This window comes from Triturus cristatus, chromosome 5_2 (assembly GCF_964204655.1).
Source record: "Triturus cristatus chromosome 5_2, aTriCri1.1, whole genome shotgun sequence".
Lineage (NCBI taxonomy): Eukaryota > Metazoa > Chordata > Amphibia > Caudata > Salamandridae > Triturus > Triturus cristatus.
The window spans coordinates 868,784,688-868,808,373 of NC_140588.1; the positions used below are offsets into that span (position 1 = coordinate 868,784,688).

At 46.3% G+C, this 23,686-nt stretch overlaps 1 protein-coding gene across 8 annotated transcripts in view; it reads left to right on the forward strand.

Moving 5' to 3' along the window:
• Positions 1 to 23,686, forward strand: part of FMR1 (fragile X messenger ribonucleoprotein 1) — a 491,218-nt gene that overhangs the window by 203,265 nt on the left and 264,267 nt on the right. For all 8 annotated transcript variants that reach the window (XM_085607992.1, XM_085607991.1, XM_085607997.1 and 5 more), the window contains one exon: positions 925 to 1,041. In XM_085607992.1, the coding sequence (XP_085464118.1) occupies positions 925 to 1,041 (117 nt within the window). The remainder of the gene's footprint in view (positions 1 to 924; positions 1,042 to 23,686) is intronic.

Here is a 23,686-nt window from a genome sequence, read left to right on the forward strand (position 1 = left end):
ATTGACAACAGATGACCTTTTTTGGTAGGACCATGGAATCAGAATAAATATTATACTTGCATGCATTGATGTTTGATCTGGTTCTAAGGCAAAAGTTTGATAGAGAGTGCCTTCTATCCGCAGACAGTCAAGTTGAGTACCCTTTGACTCAGCACCGCTATGGCCAGGTCCCATGGTTTATTGATTTATTCCACATCGTTCGAACAGCAGTTTAAAAGTACTGCTGCATGGATATAGGGTGTTGCTATAGTAAACAGAAACACTAAATTTAGTTGACCAAAATCAGGTTCCTTTAGAGGACTCCACTAATCCACTGCTTCTGTTTCACCAGCATCAAAAACACAAAAGCTTTGTACAGGCATGTTTCTCCTGCAAGTCACAGGCTCTCGTTTTTAAGGGGTAAAGATTGATAACTTTTGACCAGTAGTTCTTCATGTCATCCTTATAGATTATTGCTTTTCCTTTTTTTCTTATTGTAAGTATTTATTTACTTATTTAGAAAGTTATATATAGCGCGAACATGACAACTGAGGGTATCAGATCGCTTTACATAGTATGCAGCCAGGAGGGTATAGGTAAACATACAGAGTCAAAAAAGCGAAAAGTACATTCTTTTTAAAAAAGTAGGCAATTCTAGGATCTCTGTCTCCTGCCCACTCTTCAGACGGTATTTGAGTCTGAACTCACATTGAGAGCAATAGCAACAGATTTATTGGAGGTAGATGTAATTTCGTCTGAGTGTACTGTTACACAACGTCCTCTCTTTTTTTTGGCTTACAGGTGTGCAGTTATACCGTCCCCACTACTCTATATGACTTCTATACAGTATCATCTTAGTATTCCATGATTATTGCATGTTCTAATAGCCCGCTTTGTACTCATTAAATTGTTGAAATTGTACTTTAACACTGTAATTTCTTTTAGTCTACCAATGAAGTTACATTAAAAAGAGCAAGCATGCTGAGCGATATGCACTTTCGAAGTCTTCGTACCAAGTTGTCTCTGATGTTGAGGAACGAAGAAGCAAGTAAACAGCTAGAGGTAGGTAACAACTTTATTTTGAAAACTTGTAAATCAAAAAGAATTGGTGACTTCCACGTGTTGGTCCAATAATAGATGATCTCTAAAACTGAACTTAACATGTCTTCATAGACGGTTGTATAAAAGGGATGTGGAATTCCTATAGCCCGACGCCCGGGACACATTGTTTGGGGTCAAGGTCAACAAGTTTTAATGTCTATTTTGTCCTTGGGACAAGTAGGCCCAACCCCCTACAGCACAAACCCTTTAGCTGCCAGTTTACAATACCACATTATGGATCAAGGAAGAGCATTGTCTAAAGTTAAGGTAACATGTGTGTCCAAGTTTTAACACTGTTCAAACTTGTATTTATGGTTCATTAATGCAAAGCCTTTATTATTAGGGTGAGCACTAAAAGTAAATGTTGTCAGCTCTGCTTGCACTACTGACGGTGGTTCCAGTATAAACGTGTACACACGTTTCCAAAGTTTAGTAATATGAGGCTATGTATAATGCTCCCAGAATGCTCTCTGATTATATGCAAATATGTGCAGAAGCTTGAAAGCAACCGTGATGATTCTTTGATTTCAAAATAAAATGTTCACAATAAAATGCAAGATTTTGCTAAACTACTGTAAGATTTTAGGTACCATATCTTTGCAGGATCATTTAGTCACATGTTGATGTATGCTTGTATTTACCAAAAATATTCATAATGGAAAAATCAGTGTAATCAGTTAAAATACGTTTGTGGGAAACAAAAATAAACAAGCATTGGCAAAGCCAGTAGGTCTGAAATTGGTGGTCAGGCTTTTGGTTTTGTCAATGCGTGACTTGTTTAAGCATTGTTTTTTGTAAAACCTTATCTGTGTGGGAGCTGCAGGGCCCTCGCCATTCTAACAAGCATTGGCAAAAGCAAAAATTGTTTTTGGTTTCAAAAAGCACACATTGCCACTGCACTTCCAAGCACTGAACAAAACTACTATGTGTGTCAATATGCTGCTTGTAATAGAGCAGAATACTGTCACTCACAGTGAAGCTAGCTGATAGACCGAGAGAAGGTGAGAGAGAGACATAATTTTACTAAATACAAAAGGTCATGGTTAACCCCAGGCCCAATTATTAAAGAAAGTCTTAAAAGTGCATCCATGGTATATATCCATGCATTAAGTGCATATATACAGTCTCCGTGAATTCACAATAATTTACAGAAGTAGGCCAAGAAATAGTACTGTAATATTTGTGAACTGCATTTTACCATGAGCAAATGTGCTTGTGTAGATTTGCTCATGTGAAAATCTGAATGTTTCAAGTTCACTTTTCCCCCAACCACTTTTTTCCCCAACCCTGAAGAAGTTTTACGTCTGCCACTGCCAGGAGTACATTTCCAACCTTTTTCAGTATGGGAAAATATTTAAAAAGAGTTGGTGAAAACCCTTAAAACATGCAAATTAGTAGGTTTGCACAGACTCAAAAGGGCATTCCAACCCTTGAACTATTGCTTACCACTACCTTCAGCTCCAGTATGTAGACCTGCAGAAACATAGGAACATAAGGGAATTGCTAGTATTCAAACCCTACTATGGTACAAGCCCTGGCATAATTAGAGAGGCTTTATCAGAACTCTTGCTTAATGAGATTGCTGCCGTAATTTGTCGCCACATTACATGGCACAAAAGGGACAAGTGGATTTTGTTACGGGACAAGTAGATTTATGAAGCAACCTGCCCCATGGACAAGTAGATATTTTATTAAATTCCACACCCTTGTAAAAAGTCTAAAACATCAAGTAGCCGGAGGGTGTACAGTAGCAGTGAATTTTCAACGCCAGCAACTAAGCAAACATAAAATATAATGAAACCTGATTTAAGAAGTTTGCTGATAAAAATTTAATAAGTTCTTGTGATTTATCCATTAATAATTATTGGTTAATCTATTTCCAGCATTCTACTAAGCCAGTGTTCTACTGGATACATGAATCATCAGATGCTAAAACAGGATTTGAAGAAACTGTTCTCTGTCTTCATTTAATAGTAGTAATCTCTGATGAATATTTAATCCACTTTTAGGGCATTGTCCTGCCATCACAACAGAGCATGCATAGATTTTAATGGTGTTTAGATTAGCTATCAGATTTATATCCTCATTTCATAACTACAACCACACACTAGGAGACGTCTGACTTTGAGAATAACAATTCAGTAGTAATTTAAAAAGATGCCACACGGAGTTGTTTATTGGATACCACTTTATTTAGAAATTATAACTATTTTAGATTACTGTTTGTATACCTAGCCATAACTGCAGAGTTTTGAAGTTGTTCTACGTTTTAATTGATAACTGTACTTTAACTCCTTTTTCATTGTGTAGTTGAAAGGTTTTTTTCTAAAAGTGCTTTGATATGCTATGAATAAAATAAATCAGAACTGTCACGTCATGAAGATTTTATGGCTGAATTTTGAATTCTTTCTATTGTACTGCATATTTTTGTTGGTGCACCAAATAGCTGCTGTGCATGGTCTTCGGCTTTGTGCAGAAAAAGTTTGCCAGAGGATCTGTCCTTCTGCTAGACACTGCACTCATTTCAGCGCATGCCCAACTCCACTGTAGAAGGCCTTTAGCCATGCACATAGGAGATTGGCCTGAAGGCTCACCCAACACCATTTTTAATGCAAATAGCTCAGATATAGACCAAACCAAGCGAAGTCACGCATCTGAGTGCAGTCCTAGTTTTATGCTGGGTTTTATGCAGTTCCTTTCAGCATTTTTCAGTAGTGGATAGGAAAGTTTCCTTGAATAGTTAACATAGAACTCCTCATTTTTTCCTCTTAGCCCTTTATATTTTGTCCCCCCCAAGACAGATTTACCAAAGCCTACGTACCAAAGCGGTTTGATTGATTGATCAAGTAATTTTTAATTCTCCCACAATTGATGGACTTCATGAAATCAGATATTTAGACAGCAACCAAACAGGATGAATGTTTGCTTAATAGTGTGTGGATTTGTCTGACTGTTTCAAAGTTATTAGCAAATTACTAATGTAGTGAACCCTCCCTCTTAACTGTAACCCCCTTAACGGATATGCATGAAGTAGAAAATACTTTGAATATGTTTAATATTCTAAGCATCTACTTAATTTCACTTATAGTCGCCATACCTCACTATTCCTCAAAAATTAAGTGTTTAAAGCCTACCGACACCTTGTTGTAGTGTAAATATCTTAAAAACAGAACAGATATACACTAGGCTCAGCAAAGAACACCTCCTAGTAAAGTTATACTTTTGTGGCAAGTTTGGTATAATTCAGCTCAGCGTTTTCTGTTTTAGCAAGGGAAAAGCTTCCTATGGGAGTTAACATAGAAACTATTTATTTCTGCACCAGGGCATCATCATTATAAATGATGAGCTCTTACTCGTCTTACCCATGTGCGGGATTTTTTAGAATTTCTTTTTATAAAACATATATGACCTAAAAATACATATTTTATTTTTTTTAAAGTCATTTTTGGGAATATAAAAAACTTAGAACAGCCGATAACAGGCTTTATTGTTTCATTTTCAAGTATTTACTTTAAAGAAAGGTAACAGTTTTTAAAATGTATATACAAAGTCACAAAAAAAAAAAGCTAGTGACCGGAACCTTTTTAAAGGAACAGTGAAACAAATTGGAATAATGCAGCCTTGGAGACTGAAGTCTGAAATGGTTGGTGAGAAAACTTTCTTTCCCCTTTAAGGCACACAGATCACTTCCAGTATCCCATCATGCCCTGTAGATGGCAGTTGAGCCAGTTTTGTATTCCAACTCCTGCTATTTTATAATGATTTGTATAGCGCACTAATCACCCGAGAGGGTATCAATCAATCAATCAATCAAGGAATTTATAGAGCGCGCTACTCACCTGTAAGGGTCTCAAGGCGCTGGGGGGGGGGGGGGTCGCTACTGCTCGAACAGCCAGGTCTTGAGTTGTTTCCTGAAGGCGAAATGGTCCTGGGTCAGCCGGAGGTGGGTGGGGAGGGAGTTCCATGTCTTGGCTGCCAGATAGGAGAAGGATCTTCCTCCGGCGGTGGCTTTGCAAATGCGTGGGATGGTGGCGAGGCTGGCGGAGCGGAGCTGGCGGGTTGGTGTGTAGAATGCGAGTCGATTGTTGAGGTACCTGGGGCCCGCGTTGTGGAGAGCCTTGTGTGCGCGGGTGAGGAGTCGGAATGTGATTCTTTTGCTGACGGGGAGCCAGTGCAGATCTTTCAGATGGGCAGAGATGTGGCTGTGACGGGGTATGTCCAGGATGAGTCTTGCCGAGGCGTTCTGTATGCGCTGTAGTCTTTTCTGGAGCTTGGCTGTGGTTCCGGCGTAGAGGGTGTTTCCGTAGTCCAGGCGGCTGGTGACAAGGGCCTGGGTGACCGTCTTCCTGGTTGCGGTGGGGATCCATCGGAAGATTTTTCGGAGCATGCGCAGGGTGTTGAGGCAGGATGCTGAGACGGCGTTGACTTGCTTGGTCATCGTGAGGGAGGAGTCCAGGATGAAGCCCAGGTTGCGTGCGTGGTCTGTGGGTTTGGGGGCGGTGCCCAGGGCGTGTGGCCACCAGGAGTCGTCCCAGGCAGAGGGGGATGGTCCCAGGATGAGGACTTCCGTTTTGTCTGAGTTCAGTTTCAGACGGCTGAGCTTCATCCATTCCGCGACGTCTCTCATCCCTTCCTGGAGGCTGGTTCTGGCGGTGTTTGGGTCGTTGGTGAGGGAGAGGATCAGCTGTGTGTCGTCGGCGTAGGAGATGATGTTGAGGTTGTGTTTGCGTGCGATGGTTGCGAGGGGGCTCATGTAGACGTTGAAGAGGGTGGGGCTGAGCGAGGATCCTTGTGGGACACCGCAGATGACTTCGGTAGCCGCGAACAGGAACGGGGGGAGGCGGACTCTCTGGGTTCTTCCGGCGAGGAACGAGATGATCCACTCCAGGGCCGTGCCTGGGATTCCGGTGACGTTGAGGCGTTGTATCAGGGTGTGGTGGCATACCGTGTCGAAGGCTGCTGAGAGATCCAGGAGGATGAGGGCGGTGGTTTCCCCGTTGTCGAGCATTGACCTGATGTCGTCGGTAGCTGTGATGAGGGCGGTATCGGTGCTGTGGTTTGCTCGGAAACCGGACTGTGACGGGTCGAGGGATCCATTTGTCTCGAGGAAGGCGGAGAGTTGTTTGTTGACCGTCTTCTCAATGACTTTGGCAGGAAAAGGGAGGAGCGAGATGGGTCGGAAGTTCTTGAGGTCCGTGGGGTCCGCGGTGGGTTTTTTCAGGAGGGCGCTGATCTCGGTGTGTTTCCAGCTCTCCGGGAAGGTGGCGGATGTGAAGGAGCTGTTGATGACGTCCCGGAGTTGGGGTGCGATGATGGAGACCGCTTTGTTGAGGATGTGGTGTGGGCATGGGTCTGTAGGGGAGCCGGAGTAGATGGTGCTCATTGTGCGGGCGGCGTCTTCGGTGCTGACCGGGGTCTAGGCGCAGAGGGTGGCGGTTGGGTGTGCGGGTTCGGTGGTTGTGTGTGTGGTCTGAGTGCCGAAGCTGTCGTGCATGTCGGCGATCTTGTGAAGTCATGGTAAACATGAGGTCAGAAATATATAATGAAGAGGATGTTACTTGAAATGTTTCAAGCACAATTTTTAGAAGTCGTACAGAGATGGCAGAAATGGAGAAGGAGATTTGAGCATTTTTAAAAAGCAACAGGTAAAAAATATACTGATGAACAGGCGAAAGACTTACTACTCAATTACTCAATCTTGTAAGAGATGATGTTGAAGGTCATAAAATTACATTCCCAGAACAAGAAAGAAATACATATGAAGGGCTTATGAAGTGTTTAAATGCCAAGTTTGATCCTCAAAGAAACCTAGATTTTGAAAGGTACCATTTTAATATGCCTGTCAACAAGAAAAGGAGAAAGTGAATGACTTATGTCACCAGACTAAAAAAAGTTGGTCACATTCTGTGAATTAAACACATTTCATAATGAGTAGGCAATAAGAGAGAGAGTAATACAAGGTTATAACTCAAAGTTTAGGAACAAGCTTCTGGACAAAACATATGACCTCCAAGAAATTGTATGCATGGCAAAAACAGAAATGTAGGCTCAGAAACATGCTACGAATATGGAAGAAGGGAGAATCAAAGCGATAAAGCAAATTAGGCAAATGTCAAGGAAAGTGAATGTTGGAGAAAAGGTGGGAACACAGACCAGAGAATGGAGATTGTGCTACAGGTGTGGATTTCAGTTCCTGCATCAGCGAACATGTCCAGCAATGGGACAACAATGCAAAGAATGTGGAAGATACAATCATTTTGCAAGTGTATGTACGTTCAAAAAAGAAAAAAAGAGATTTGAATGATGAGGGAAAACTGGAAGCAAGCCAGTCTGGATACAAAGAAACGATTTGGAGACACAAGATATGTAAGACAAATGGAAGGAGTTGAAGAAGACTTGGAAGGAGAAGTCGAACAGTAGGAAATACTTTACATGATGGAAGAAGAGAGTGAATTTCAACAACTTGATATGATCAAGAGAGAACATTAAAAGAAAAACAAATCTGTGGATTTAATGGATGGTCTTCAAAAGGTTCCATTTATTTGAGATACTGGAGCAATGTGCAAAATAATGTGCATAACTGAATATATGAAAATGATGAAACAACCCATTGAATGTTAGTGTTTTTCAATGGGGGGGGGGTCTAAGCATCCTGTTTTGTGCTTAGGAAAATTTGAAGAAACACTGCAGTATAGAGATGTGATGAACAAAGAAGACATACATTGTTAGACCTGTCAGCCCTTTGGGTGGTCCCTCCTCATCATTATTTATTTTGTCCCACTTTTGCCTCAAACCCTGTTTGAATTTTTCCTTTTTGGGAACCACCAGACTTTTTAGTGTTGCTGCAGATTCAGGGAGCCATTTTACCTACCCCTGAAACTTCTGTCTGAGGGCCTGGAGCACAAAATGGTGGCCACCTGTGACATCACCAGCATCCACTGGAACCTACCAGCACCTTCCAGAACATTCCAGAACTCTGTGACAGTTGGAGGCGGTTTAGAATGTTGGGGAGTTAAGAGAGAGTGTTGGCAGTTGGAGTTGGCAGTTGGCACCTGACTGGTGAAGGGAGAGCAGCACAACAGTGAAGGAGGAAGGAGTGAAGCAGCAGGGGTGGAAACTTGTGCCTGGAGTGGGGTCCATAAACCCACCCTTGATACTTGTCCCTACTGATGGATCCCAGCCTGTAGCCCTGTGTGGGAAGAAGCCAGAAAAACTCATCCTAAGGACCTGGACAGCAGGAACAGGCCTTAGAAGCAGAAAGCAGCAAGATCCTGACCTGGAAACTGGTTTCCCTGGAGTCCGGCGTCGAGTAGCCTAAGACCTGGAGCCCGAGGTGGAGAAGCGGCGCTGACTGAAGTAGCGGACGTCGTACCCGGAGCCGCCTGAGGTCGTGAGAGGGCGCCGACGGAGGTCGTGAGGAATACCAGAGGTCGAGGAGGAAGTGAACCGAGGTCGAGTGAGCGGCGTCATCGGAGGAGTGAAGTCCGCCCTCCGGAGTCGTCGGGGACCGAGGTAGAAGTGTACCGGAGGTCGGGAGTGAGGATCGCACTCCGGAGTCGCCCGGAACCTGAGAGGAGGAGCACCGGAGGTCGGGGGTGAGGATCGCACCCCGGAGTCGCCGGAAGTCGACATCGAGGCCAGGCCGGCCGACGTCATCGGAGCCGAGAGCGCCATCGGACCGGAGCCGCCCGAAGTCGACATCGAGTAGAGACTGCCTGACGCCGTCGAATCGGAGGTCGAGATCGAACCGAGGCCGCCGACATCGGACCGGAACCGCCTACCGGCGTCGTCTAGAACTGACATTGTGCCGAGGCCGCCGAGACCGAACCGGAACCGCCTCACGGCATCGACACGACTCCAGCGGCGTCGGAACATCAGAAAAAGGGCAGTAAGTGGAGTAGAGGGCGCCTAAGGCCCTGTGGAGACCTGAGAGACTGCTCTAAGGGGCTAGGGAGGTGCTGGAACCAACCTGACTGTGCCAGGGGTGAATTGGGACTAACCTAGAGAGGTTGTGTGGAGAGAGAAAGCCAGGGTACTGGTATTCCCCCCTTGATCTACCTCAGTTTAGGCCTCAGCCTTGTCCCAGCCAGGGAGTAGAACCCCTCAAGCCTTCCACAACCCTACAAGCTGTGCCTGGGCCAAATCAGCCCTTAGGAATTGAAAAGTGATCTGATTACATGAGTGCTGCTGTATACTTTTAATTATTTATTGGGGGCACTGTATTTATTGTGTTAACCTATTTATTGCTTCACTATATTTATTGGTCTACAGGACTTGTTGGTGTACAATATTTATTGGTTCAGTATTTATTGCCTCAGAATATTTAATTGCCTGTATTACCTGCACTTATATTTATGTCCCTTGTATTTATGATCATCCCTATTTATTGAATCTCCAGACAGTATTTATTTGACCTGCACTATTTAAAATTTGTATATTGTGATTGACCTATTTATTTTCCCAATCAGCAACTAAGAGAAAAAAGATAAAGAAAGATATTTTCATAATTTTTACGGTGTAGAGTCGTTTTTGGAACGGATGCACGCATGGTTATTGTTTGGGTATGTTGTATGCTTAGCACGGAGCCTGATTCCTGACCACTCGAGCCAAGCTACCACACTGTGTGTTCGGGGAGTCCACCACCACCCTGCGGAGTGGGAGTGGGCTGTTTCCAACATAAATTGGTGTTCAGTGGTGGGATAGAGCTGTGCCTACGCATACTCAACAATAACTGTGGGTAGTCCATAGGCCTACACCGGGAGTTTTCTCAAGAGCGGCCTTCCTAATTGTGGGTTTTTGTTTTTTCCAAATTTACTCTGGTGGTGGGAGGAGGTATTATTAAAGGTACCCCCCTGCATGGTTACTGCACAAAAACCTGTCCTCTAACCTGAGTGGGCAAGATGGAGTTTGTACTAGAAAATCTAGAAACGTACACTGTGGCCCAACTCAGGGAGTTTTGCCAGCGGGAGGGGGTGTACTGTCCCCCAGGAGCAAAGAAGGGTGCACTCCAAACCAGCTTAAGGGCTTGGGGGGAGGCACGCCGAGAAAGCAAGGCTGAGGAGGAAGACAGGGATGGAGAGCCTGACCCCGAGGGGGCTGAGATGTACCAACCTGAGGTGGGGAACCTGTCAGCAGGGCCCAGAACCATTTCTAGGAAGGGCAGCAGTGCCTCTAGCGGTGGCTTGTCTGAAGTGGAGCTAACGGACCGGAGGGAGAAAAGACAGCTCACATGGGACTTAGCAAGGCTGGAAAAGGAGAAGGAGGAGCAGAGGATGGCCCATGAATTGCGACTGAAAGAAATAGATCTTCAGATCTTGAGAATCGGGGCACAACCTGTTCCTAATGGTGGCAGCCAGACCCAAGAGATCACCAGGGAATCTAAACCATACCTGCCAAAGGACATAGTCGCTAGCTATGGGGTGGGTGATGATATTGCCAAGTGGCTAGCAGCCTATGAGGTCTCGCTGAGGGCCCATGGGGTTCCAGAGAAGTACTGGGGAGGGGGATTGTACAAGTACATGCCTCCAGCTGGTAGGGATGCTTTATTGGCCCTCGAGGAGGATGAGCAGACCCACTACCCCACCATGAAACTGGCGCTCATCAGAAAGTTTGGACTAACACCTGAGAAGTACAGACAGAAGTTCAGGGGTAGTCACAAACTGGGCACACAGAATTGGGTGGACTTCCTGGACTATGCAAAGAAGGCAATGGAAGGTTGGATCCAGGGCAGTGAAGTGAGGAACTACGAGGAGTTGTTTGACCTAGTACTGAAGGAACACCTGCTCGAGAAATGTTTCCCTGAACTGCGGCAACACCTGGTGGATAGCAAGCTGACCAGTCCCCGGAAGCTTGCTGAGGAGGCGGACATTTGGGCTAGTACCCGGGTGTCCACAAGGGGGACTGGAGGGGATACTCAAAAGGCCGGACAGGGCGCCCCCCAGAAGAAAGAGGGAGGGGAAAAGAAAAAGGAGTTCTCCAAAGGCCCCCAAAATAACTTCCAAGGGAAGGGAACAGGATTCACCTCTAAGGCTAACCCACCCAGAAACCCTAATCCTGGCCAGAGTCAGCAGCCAAGGGTTCTCCATTGCTACGAGTGCGGTGGCGTTGGACACTATAAAGGAGATCCGAAGTGCCAGAAACGACCACCCCCTCCCACTGGAGGAAAGACCCCCGGAGTAGCTAGTGCAGTGCTCGGGGAGGAGATGCCCTTAACTAAGGGAAGGGAGTGGGCGGGTGTCACTTTAGTGTCCCTGGGAGAACGGGAGATGGTTCCTAATATCCAGGTGCCCGCAAATACCGCAAAGTATGGGCAGTGGGTCACCATCAACGGCCAAAGAGGGGAGGCTCTGAGAGACACAGGAGCCAGTATGACTATGGTGCGTAGCCAACTGGTGTCTCCAGAGCAGGTAATTCCCGATGTACTCCACCCAGCCGCGATGGCTGACGGCAGAACAGGCCACTATCCCGTGGCCGAGGTTCCCTTTGAATGGGGGGGGGTTGCAGGTTCACTTCGAGTTGCCGTAAGCCCTGCCGTGCCAGTCGATTGTCTGCTGGAGAATGACATGGAGCACAACGCTTGGAAGGAGGTGGAATACCGGACTCACACCGAGATGCTGGGTACACCTGACTGGGCCTGTGTTAGCACAAGGTCCGCGACTACCCGAAGAGGGAGTTCATTTCGGCTGGAGCCTGGAACAAAGGCCCAGCCAGCTGCCAGTCAAGGGAAGAACCGAGGACAGGAGGAGCCTGCCTCGGCGTCTCCACCCCGTAGGACGGATAGGCCACCGGAGGTGGTGGACCAGGAGTCTGCGGAGGGGGACGTTACCAACCTGGAGGACCTACCTATCCCGGCCGAGTGGCACGTGGAGGGAGGCCCGTCCAGGGAGGAATTCTGCCAGGGCCAGAGGGAGTGCCCTACCCTTGAGGGGCTGAGGCGACAGGCCGAAGCCCAGGCAGCAGGGAACGTTGAAGGGAACTACAGTGTTTACTGGGAGGATGGCCTCCTCTACAGTGAACCCAAGGCACCCCTACATGGATCGTCACGAGCCTTGGTAGTTCCTCAACGTTATCGAGCCTTCCTTCTGGAGTTGGCTCACGAGATACCATTGGCAGGACACCTGGGGCAAGACAAGACCTTCGCCCGTCTTGTCCCACACTTTTATTGGCCTCAGATGAAAGTGTCGTCCGATACCTACTGCCGGACATGTGTGTCTTGCCAAGCCAGTGGGAAAACAGGGGTGAAGCTGAAAGCTCCCCTGGAACCACTTCCTGTCGTTAGCACCCCCTTTGAAAGGGTGGGCATCGACATTGTGGGTCCGTTAGATCCGCCAACATCAGCTGGTCACAGGTTTATCCTGGTCCTGGTGGATCATGCCACACGGTACCCAGAGGCAATACCTCTGAGGACCATAACAGCACCTGTTGTGGCTAGGGCCCTGATGGGAATCTTTACCCGAGTGGGTTTTCCCAAGGAAGTTGTGTCCGACAGGGGGACCAACTTCATGTCAGCGTATATGCGGGCAATGTGGAAGGAGTGTGGAGTGACCTACCGGTTCACCACTCCTTACCACCCCCAGACCAATGGTCTGGTGGAGAGGTTTAATAAAACCTTGAAGGGCATGATCAGAAGTCTGCCTGAAAGCCTGCGGAGGAAATGGGACGTCCTCCTACCCTGTTTACTTTTTTCCTACAGGGAAGTGCCACAGAAGGGAGTGGGCTTCAGCCCCTTCGAGCTTCTGTATGGGCACCCTGTACGTGGACCTCTCAACCTGGTGAGAGACGGATGGGAAAGAACTCCCAGAAAGCTCCCCCAGGATGTGGTGAGCTACATGCTGGCCTTCCGGAGCCAAATGGCTAAGTTGTGGAAGCAAGCTTCTGACAACTTGGAAGCCAGCCAAGCAGTAATGAAGGCGTGGTATGACCACAATGCTCACCCGGTGGAGTTGGAGCCTGGCCAGAAAGTGTGGGTGATCGAACCGGGAGAGCTTAGCGCCCTCCAGGATCGCTGGTCAGGACCCTTTGAGGTGTTGGAGAAGAAGGGTAAGGCTACCTACTTGGTGGACCTGAAGACCCCTCGTCAGCCCCTGCGGGTGCTGCATGCCAACCGCCTCAAACCCCACCACGAGAGGCCCGAAGTCATCTTGATGATGGTGACTGACGGAGGAGAGGACGTGGAAAGCGAGCCTCTCCCTGATCTGTTTGCGTCTCAAGAGAAGGATGGGTCGGTGGAGGGAGTGATTCTCTCCCCATCTCTAACTCCTGAACAGCAGGAGGACTGTCGCCAGGTCCTGGGGCAGTACTCTTCGTTGTTCTCCCTTGTCCCGGGTAGGACTCACCTGTGCGTCCATGACGTGGACACAGGAGACAGCCCACCTGTGAAGTCCAAGATCTACCGGATGTCAGACAAGGTGAAGGCCAGCATTCATAGTGAAGTCACTAAGATGCTGGAGCTAGGAGTGATTGAACCTTCTAGCAGCCCCTGGTCTAGTCCGGTGGTGTTAGTACCGAAAGCTGCACCACCGGGTGCCCAACCAGAACTGAGGTTCTGTGTGGACTACCGGGGACTGAATTCAGTGACAAAAACTGATGCTCATCCGATCCCTAGGGCGGATGAATTGATTGACCGGCTGGGAGCTGCCCAATATCTAAGTACCTTTGACCTTACTTCAGGGTACTGGCAGATCTCGTTGACTGATGGAGCAAGGGAAAGGTCAGCCTTCTCCACGCCCAATGGCCACTACCAGTTCTGTGTGATGCCCTTTGGGCTCAAGAACGCACCTGCCATGTTTCAGCGCCTGGTAAACCAGATCCTCACCGGAATGGAGAGTTTCTCTGCTGCTTATCTGGATGACATAGCCGTCTTCAGTAACAGCTGGGAGGATCACTTGCGTCACCTGCAAGCTGTTCTCCAGGCCCTGAGACAAGCTGGATTGACGATCAAGGCCAGCAAGTGCCAGATCGGGCAGGGGTCGGTAGTGTACCTTGGACACTTGGTGGGTAGGGGAGCGGTGCAACCCCTCCAGGCGAAGATCGAGGCCATCATGGCCTGGGAACCCCCCAAGACACAGACTGAGGTCCGAGCATTTTTGGGCCTCACGGGATACTACCGCCGCTTCGTGAAGGGGTACGGTACCATCGTAGCCCCCCTCACGGAGCTCACGTCCAAGAAACAACCTCGACGGGTAGTCTGGACGGAGGCTTGTCAGCAAGCCTTTGAGAGATTGAAGAAAGCCATGTGCGAGGCCCCGGTCTTAAGGGCCCCAGACTTTTCCAAGGAGTTCATTGTCCAGACAGATGCATCAGAACATGGCATTGGGGCAGTGTTATCGCAACTCAACGAAGAGGGTCTGGATCAACCCGTGGTCTTCCTATCCCGGAGACTACTTCCCAGGGAACAGAAGTGGAGTGCAATAGAGCGTGAAGCCTTTGCAGTGGTATGGGCTCTGAAGAAGTTGCGGCCATACCTGTTTGGCTCGCACTTCCTGGTTCAGACCGACCACAGACCCCTTCGTTGGCTGATGCAAATGAAGGGGGAGAATCCCAAGTTGTTGAGGTGGTCTATTGCCCTACAGGGAATGGACTTTCAGGTGGAACATCGGCCTGGAGTGGACCACGCCAATGCAGACGGTCTCTCAAGGTATTTCCGCCTTAGTGATGAGAACTCCCAAGGGGTTGGGTAGCTCTCCCCACTTTCAGCTGGGGGGGACGCGTGTTAGACCTGTCAGCCCTTTGGGTGGTCCCTCCTCATCATTATTTATTTTGTCCCACTTTTGCCTCAAACCCTGTTTGAATTTTTCCTTTTTGGGAACCACCAGACTTTTTAGTGTTGCTGCAGATTCAGGGAGCCATTTTACCTACCCCTGAAACTTCTGTCTGAGGGCCTGGAGCACAAAATGGTGGCCACCTGTGACATCACCAGCATCCACTGGAACCTACCAGCACCTTCCAGAACATTCCAGAACTCTGACAGTTGGAGGCGGTTTAGAATGTTGGGGAGTTAAGAGAGAGTGTTGGCAGTTGGAGTTGGCAGTTGGCACCTGACTGGTGAAGGGAGAGCAGCACAACAGTGAAGGAGGAAGGAGTGAAGCAGCAGGGGTGGAAACTTGTGCCTGGAGTGGGGTCCATAAACCCACCCTTGATACTTGTCCCTACTGATGGATCCCAGCCTGTAGCCCTGTGTGGGAAGAAGCCAGAAAAACTCATCCTAAGGACCTGGACAGCAGGAACAGGCCTTAGAAGCAGAAAGCAGCAAGATCCTGACCTGGAAACTGGTTTCCCTGGAGTCCGGCGTCGAGTAGCCTAAGACCTGGAGCCCGAGGTGGAGAAGCGGCGCTGACTGAAGTAGCGGACGTCGTACCCGGAGCCGCCTGAGGTCGTGAGAGGGCGCCGACGGAGGTCGTGAGGAATACCAGAGGTCGAGGAGGAAGTGAACCGAGGTCGAGTGAGCGGCGTCATCGGAGGAGTGAAGTCCGCCCTCCGGAGTCGTCGGGGACCGAGGTAGAAGTGTACCGGAGGTCGGGAGTGAGGATCGCACTCCGGAGTCGCCCGGAACCTGAGAGGAGGAGCACCGGAGGTCGGGGGTGAGGATCGCACCCCGGAGTCGCCGGAAGTCGACATCGAGGCCAGGCCGGCCGACGTCATCGGAGCCGAGAGCGCCATCGGACCGGAGCCGCCCGAAGTCGACATCGAGTAGAGACTGCCTGACGCCGTCGAATCGGAGGTCGAGATCGAACCGAGGCCGCCGACATCGGACCGGAACCGCCTACCGGCGTCGTCTAGAACTGACATTGTGCCGAGGCCGCCGAGACCGAACCGGAACCGCCTCACGGCATCGACACGACTCCAGCGGCGTCGGAACATCAGAAAAAGGGCAGTAAGTGGAGTAGAGGGCGCCTAAGGCCCTGTGGAGACCTGAGAGACTGCTCTAAGGGGCTAGGGAGGTGCTGGAACCAACCTGACTGTGCCAGGGGTGAATTGGGACTAACCTAGAGAGGTTGTGTGGAGAGAGAAAGCCAGGGTACTGGTATTCCCCCCTTGATCTACCTCAGTTTAGGCCTCAGCCTTGTCCCAGCCAGGGAGTAGAACCCCTCAAGCCTTCCACAACCCTACAAGCTGTGCCTGGGCCAAATCAGCCCTTAGGAATTGAAAAGTGATCTGATTACATGAGTGCTGCTGTATACTTTTAATTATTTATTGGGGGCACTGTATTTATTGTGTTAACCTATTTATTGCTTCACTATATTTATTGGTCTACAGGACTTGTTGGTGTACAATATTTATTGGTTCAGTATTTATTGCCTCAGAATATTTAATTGCCTGTATTACCTGCACTTATATTTATGTCCCTTGTATTTATGATCATCCCTATTTATTGAATCTCCAGACAGTATTTATTTGACCTGCACTATTTAAAATTTGTATATTGTGATTGACCTATTTATTTTCCCAATCAGCAACTAAGAGAAAAAAGATAAAGAAAGATATTTTCATAATTTTTACGGTGTAGAGTCGTTTTTGGAACGGATGCACGCATGGTTATTGTTTGGGTATGTTGTATGCTTAGCACGGAGCCTGATTCCTGACCACTCGAGCCAAGCTACCACACTGTGTGTTCGGGGAGTCCACCACCACCCTGCGGAGTGGGAGTGGGCTGTTTCCAACATACATGTATTAAAATGAGAAGTTCCACAACCATGTCAGTTGAGCTATGTTACCGCTCAACTCATGCGTCTGATAGCAATTTGTTGTAATATCTCAACAGATCACAAAGTTCTGAGGAAATATCCAGAATTATTTGATGGACTAGCTAAATTAAAAGACAAAGCGATTACCCTTCACATAAATGAAACAGTAAAACCAGTGGCTCAAATATATAGAAGGGTCCCAGTTCACATGCAAGCATAGGTAGAGAAAGAGATAAAATTATTACTTGAACAAGATATAATTGTAACGGTCCACAGCGACTCCGTAGGATCCGGGCGAAGCACAAAGGGGTCCCCCTCCAGACGTCCCCAACTCTGTTTTATACCAACACAGAGTAATGGGGCAATCAGGCGAGGGAAAGGAATTAGGAAGGGAGCAGCGGGGAGAGGGATACCTGTAACAAAAGAATACACGGTTACCACACATACATATATATATCAAGACTGCTACTCTCATTAGGTCTCACTACACGCGCCTATTTACCTGCCGCCCTCTCTTTGTGTGTTCAGGGTTCTTGCGTGTCAACAAGAGATACTTCTCACCAGTGGTGCCACTGCGCACCTAATACAATAAAAAACAAAACAAAGACATCAAGCCTTCACAGCGTTCCCCAGTTAGACTGGACTCAATCACCCATATCTAGTCATACATACCCTATTCCCCCCTTTTCTCCGCTGAAGAAATGCCCAGCAGTTTAACAGGTCAGTGAACCTCATTTGTCTTGCTCAGCATTGGACTGTTTGACGTGTTAAGCAAATGATGCAAGTAATCCAATGAACTCCTCTCCCCTAACTTAGAATAATAAAGTACCAAACAATAAGTTCCAAGAAGAACTGTCTTTCTCGTGTTTCTGACTCAACCAATCTCCACCATAGTGTTTGTTCAGTAGTCTTCTGCAGTGCATCCGCACCACTACAATCCAAACCTGGTTAGCGCTGGCGTCCTTCTCCGTCAGGATCCTGTAAGCTGACCGCGCTTACATCAGTGCCATCCAGTTCCTTCACGCTTCCTCCTTAGTATGGCCCATTTACTCCGGTGTAACAACCGGCTTCCCCCGCGTCTCTGTTGGGGGCAAGAATGGAGCCGAGCTCAGTACGTCAACGCCCCCGCGCCCCGTAGGTAATCCTGGGTTCTCACGGAATCTCGATCAGACTCTGAGCAAGACTCGGCGGCTGACAATAATTGAAGAAGTAACAGGGTCAACACCTTGTGTATCACCCATTGTAATCGTTACGAAAAAGGACACTGAAGACATCAGAATCTGTGTTGATATGAGAATTCCCAACACAGCTATTAAAAGAGAACCGTATCCAGGTCCTCATTCAATTGATTTGATTAATAATATAAATGGGGCTGTGTTTTTTCCAAAACTTGATTTATGCAAAGGATATTGTCAATTGGAAATTGATAACCAATCAAGGTATATCACAACGTTCTCTACGCATTTGGGACTATTTAGATACAAACGATTACATTTTGGAATATGTTTAGCTGCTGAGATCTTTCAAGAGATCATAGAGAATGTCATAAGGCCAGTGCTAAACAGTATGAACTACAGTGACGATATTTTAGTATCTAGAAATACACAGGAGGAACATGATCAGGCTTTAGATGGAATTTGTCAACAGCTTCAAAAAGCTGGGTTGACAATCTAAAAAAAAGTGAAATAAATAAAAGTGAGTTTACTTTTTTGGGACATATATTTTCGGTTAAATGAATGAGACCAGATACTATAAAAAAAAAAAACAGCTGTGAATGCAATACAAAGGCCGAAATATGTAACGGAATTATGGGCATTTCTAGAAATGGCTAGTTATTGTGCTGGATCTGTTCAATATTTTGCAACTGTAAGCTCACTGCTTAGAGAACTAACAAGGAAAGGGCAAAGATTTCATTGGAGTAATGAATGTGAACAAGGATTTAAAGAAATAAAGTCTGAAATATCAAACGCAGCAAACCTGAAATACTTTGATCCACATTTGTGTACAGAGCTCGCAGTAGATGCCAGGCCTGTAGGGCTGGGTGCAATTTCGGTACAACATAAACCTGGGAGGGAAACTCCTAGGTATGTGGTCTCTCATGCTAGCAAGAGTCTGTCTGAAGTAGAACAAAGATATTCTCAACCTGAAAAGGAAAGTTTGGCTGTTGTTGGGCATGTGAACATTTTCATGACTTTATGTATGGCAAATCGTTCATAATCATCACTGATCATCAAGCTCTGATTTCTATTTTTGGAACCCCAAAAACAAATATGCCACCAAGGATTGAAAGATGGGGGATGAGATTTATGGATTATGACGTGAGATTCATCCATAAACCAGGAAAAACGTACAATGCAGCGGAATATTTGTCTAGACACCCATCTCAAATAGGGATGGAGCAACAATTAGAGGCAGAGGAATACATATGCTTCATAGTCAGATTGGCAGTATCAGGAATTTTCAAAGAGTATGAATTAATTGAAGAAACACAAAAAGATGGCACTCTTCAAGAAGTGAAAAGAAGTATACATGAAAATAATTGGGTATTATTCAATAATGGAAGTTGATTTCAATCAAATATTAAAAAAACATGATATACTAACATTCTGAATTGTCTGTGACTTCTTCTGGAATACTACTCAGGGGAAACAAAATAATTGTTCCAACAAGCCTACAACGACGTGTGATTGACTTGGCACACGAAAGTCATCGAGGCATCTCTGCCACAATAAATGTCTTGAGAGAGAAGTTATGGTTTCCCAGACTAGACAAACAAATGGAAGAAGTTGTTCAGTCTTGTTACATATGTCAATGTACCTCTAAGGAAAGAGGGATGAAGGAATTGCACATGTCTGAATTACCAGACGCCGTATGGTCCAATATAGTAGCCAACATTTATGGACCATTGGACTCAGGCATTACTTGCTAGCAATAATAGATGAATATTCTCAATTTCTTTTGTGAAAATGGTATCGTCAACATCTACGTAAGCAATACTTCAAAACTGGATGAAATATTCTCCACTTGGAGAGTACCTAGCACTAAACAGACAATGGGCCAGTATTCATTGGAAGTGAATTTCAAAAGTTTATGAACTATCGTATAGTACATAGAAGGATAACTCCAATGTGGCCTCAGGCTAAAGGAATGGTGGAAAGGTTGATGGCCACTATTAAAAAGGCCTTGCAAAGGGCAAAACTTTTACGAATATCGATAAACCAAGCACTATGCCAAGTTTTGCGAGATTAAAGGAATACTCCACACATATCAACTGGAAAATACCCTTCAGATCTAATGTTTAGTCAGTCAAGGCAAACTTGTCTACCGCACCTGCTAGCAAATCAGCCAAAAGATCATAAGGACATAATGGAAAAAGATCAGATGCAAAAGAGAAAAATGAAATACTGTGCAGAAAATGGAATAAAATGTCAAAACCAGGAATACCAAATTGGTGATCTGGTGCTAGTTCGGCAACAGCAAGTGGAGAAGTCACAAAGTAGATTCCATCCTGTACCCATGAAAGTAACAAACGTTCAAGGAATAGCAGTAACAGCAGAAAATGACAGCAGAGTTATACCGAGAAATAAATTTTTTTTTAGAAAAATCAAACCAAGCATTGAACAAGAAAATATACAATCAAAGGGTCAACAAAATGAGCAGATGCACAGAAAATCTGAAAGAGTTTTGAAAAGACCTGAGAACTAATTGAACATTGTTGAAATATTTAAAAGAAAATAATAATTATTTCGGGGGGAAATTAAATGATGTGATGATGGATGTGGTGACACTGACTATGATGTCACCTGGAATGGTGAGGACAGAAGTTCTATTTAAGAAGGATGGAAGGTTTTCAAGGACCGGTATGTCATATAATACTAGTTATAGGTAATATGTATCATGGTCACTAGGCTCCAAAAAATACAATATATTCCAAATATTCATGTGAGCCTATTCCTTACACTGAAGACGCCACCTACGTCTAGTCCACCACAAAAATCTTTTCAGTGTCATCTAGATTGCTTTGTTTGAAAATCAGCACCGTCCTCATTAAAGATACCGTAGACCGTGTACCCATGTACCAGAAAGGGATGAGAGTCTACTCATGCTATTTTCGGTTCAGAGAGAGTTGGGGAGAGGAGTTGGCCTAACGGTTAGGGCGCTCGACCCTGGACCTGGGGGAACTGGGTTCGAGTCTCGGTAACAACGCTAAACCTCCTGTGATTCTGGACAAATCACTTAATCTCCCCGTGCCTAACAAACAAAAAAAATGAACGTGTGTCCTCATGTAACGTGACTGGTGCTATGTAAAGCGCTCTGATACCTGATTGGATTCGGGTCAAGTTCGCGCTATATAAAACTCTGCTAAAAAAAAAAAGAAGAAAGGGCTAAAACAGGAATTCTATCACACTTAAGACCTCACGATAACTGACAAGTGCATGAAGATTGCATATTGGTACTTCACCACAGATGTCCTAACTTCATCAGGTGGATTGGATGTTTGTCATAGATCTCCAAGATGCATGCTTTTACATTCCCATCTTTTAAAAGCATCCCAGATTCTTGATATTTCTGGTGGGCAATGTCAATCTGCTCTCAGACTTTTTTGAAGTTCATGGCAGTAGTGGCAGCACACCTCAGGAACATTTTAATCTGCTTCTAACCTTACCTAGACAAGTCGCTTCTATAGGCCTCGACACCTCAAGAAACCCAGTGTAAGTTTGATATGGCTATCTCAGTTCATCTTTATTTCAGTGCTTGAAACCATAAAAGCATGTAAAAACATTATATACAAACAATTAATGACATTTGCCAAATAAGGTTTGGTTTTTTAAAATAGTTAAGGTCATAAAACCATTTTTACAGACAGAAAGATCAACTCAAACAGATAAAAGCGAAGTGTTCCCAAACACAGCCCTTCATTATTAAACAGGTAATTGACCATAAAAAAGAACTTGGTCTTAAAATAAAATATAGCAGCTAGCACGTTTCCATTAAAAAGCATGGTGCTGCAGTAACCACAACACGTCAACCCAGGGACATTGTTCGACATGTGTAATAGACTTAATCAATAATAAAAGAAAGTACATATTAAATTAAAACAACTCCTCCTGCTTTTTCATGTGTAGCCATACTTTATAGAGGTATCGACCAACACCAAATGCTACTGCCTGGCTAGTGTCCCATCTCAAATAACAGTAAGCCACCCACTATGCCCTCACACCCCAGAGAGTACACACCGGTTTGATCCATCTCTGCCTGGGTCTTGCATAGGCAGGACAGGAAGAGAGGACATGTTCAGCATTCTCAGTGGTGTATTTTCAAGTATCACAGTTTAGAAAAGTAGCTAGGGAGGTTACAGCACTCAAGTCTCAGATTGAGTTTTGGAAGACGCTTAACGTTTCAATTATAGGCAGGGTTGAGTTAATTAAAATGGTCATGCTGCCGCGTCTCCTTTATTATTTCCCTAACCTACCGCTTTACTTACCTGTGTCTTTTTTTCGCTCTCTGGAGAGAACTATGAGAGACTTTATCTGGAAAAACTTGTGGTGCAGAGTGGCGTTGGTGAAGTTGTATCTGTCGCGAGCCAGGGACGGGCTGGCTCTCCCCAACCTAAAACATTATTTTTGGGCATCCCAAATTCTGTGGGTGTGAAAATGGGTAGAGGGTTTGCATCTAGCTGACTCGGCGGAGCGTGACCCGCCAAACTCTCAGGATAGGATCCTCTCCATATATCACCCTCGTAAAAAAATCATACAAGCCGCTTCCTTTACTAATTGCGCAGAAATGTTTCCACAGGGGGCTACATCTTACTAAACATGTCACACCATACGCGCCCGTTGTGCCCATATTGAGTATGCCAACAGCACAGGGACCAGCACAGGGCACGGATCTTTCAGACTGGGTGGGAGCTGGTATTACTACATTAGGAGATCTGGACGGAGAGGGTGTATTACGGCCGTTTCTCACTATCGTGAATGAAGACGGGGTTCCCCCTGGCCAATTTCTGACTCATGCCTCCTGGGTGGCTGCGAAGCGGCGTTGGTGGTGGGACATTGAGCAGGAACCACCAACACACCTCCTCCTAGAATATGTACATGTGATGGGCACCGGACGCCACCTGGTGAAGTGATTTGCAGAATCGATCAGGGAGCATACTCAGAGAGGTCCACAAGAACACTCTTTTCAGACTGGTTCTGTTCTACATTGTCCATAGGGCCTATCTCTCTCCTGACAAAATAAATAAATATTTTCATAGTCAAGATGCGTGCTGTCCGCGCTGTAGGCTGATAGATGTCAACTTATTACACATGCCTTGGTCCTGCCCAGATCTGCATACATAATGGGAGGAAATACTTGTGGCACTGACCACTAGCACAGACCAGGAGGTGCCGCGGACCTGGGAAGCTTGCGTCACTGGAGTGTTTCCAAGAAACAAAAAGCATAAAGCATCCACTAGATTTCTGGTTTGGGTTTCATTGTGGCCAAATGCCTAATTACACGCCAGTGGAAGGAGGAGGAGCCCTCGCCGATGAAGGCTTGGTTTTTATCCATGCTGAATTGGGTGAAAGCGGAGGCGGTTTCCTTGGTGCGGGTGTATGCGTTGGGCTTGCGTAAGTTCCCCATTTCTGATGCGTGGAATTCAATGCTATGTAAGCTGCAGGGGCTGCTGACCCTGGACGACACCTTGGATGTTCCTGCTCCGGACTAATAGTGTGTCATGCATTTGTAGACTTTGACCCGAGCTGTGATTTGATTTGCAGGCAGAATCCGTTGCATCCCATACTGTAAAACAATTCTCTTTATAGTCAGGACGAGCACCTCTATGGCAGTTGACAGGGTTCTGTCTCATAACGCTTGGCCACTGTGACTTCTTTCCTACCTTGAAGTGGCTCCTGTTTCCCTTCCTATCCTCCTTTCCCATT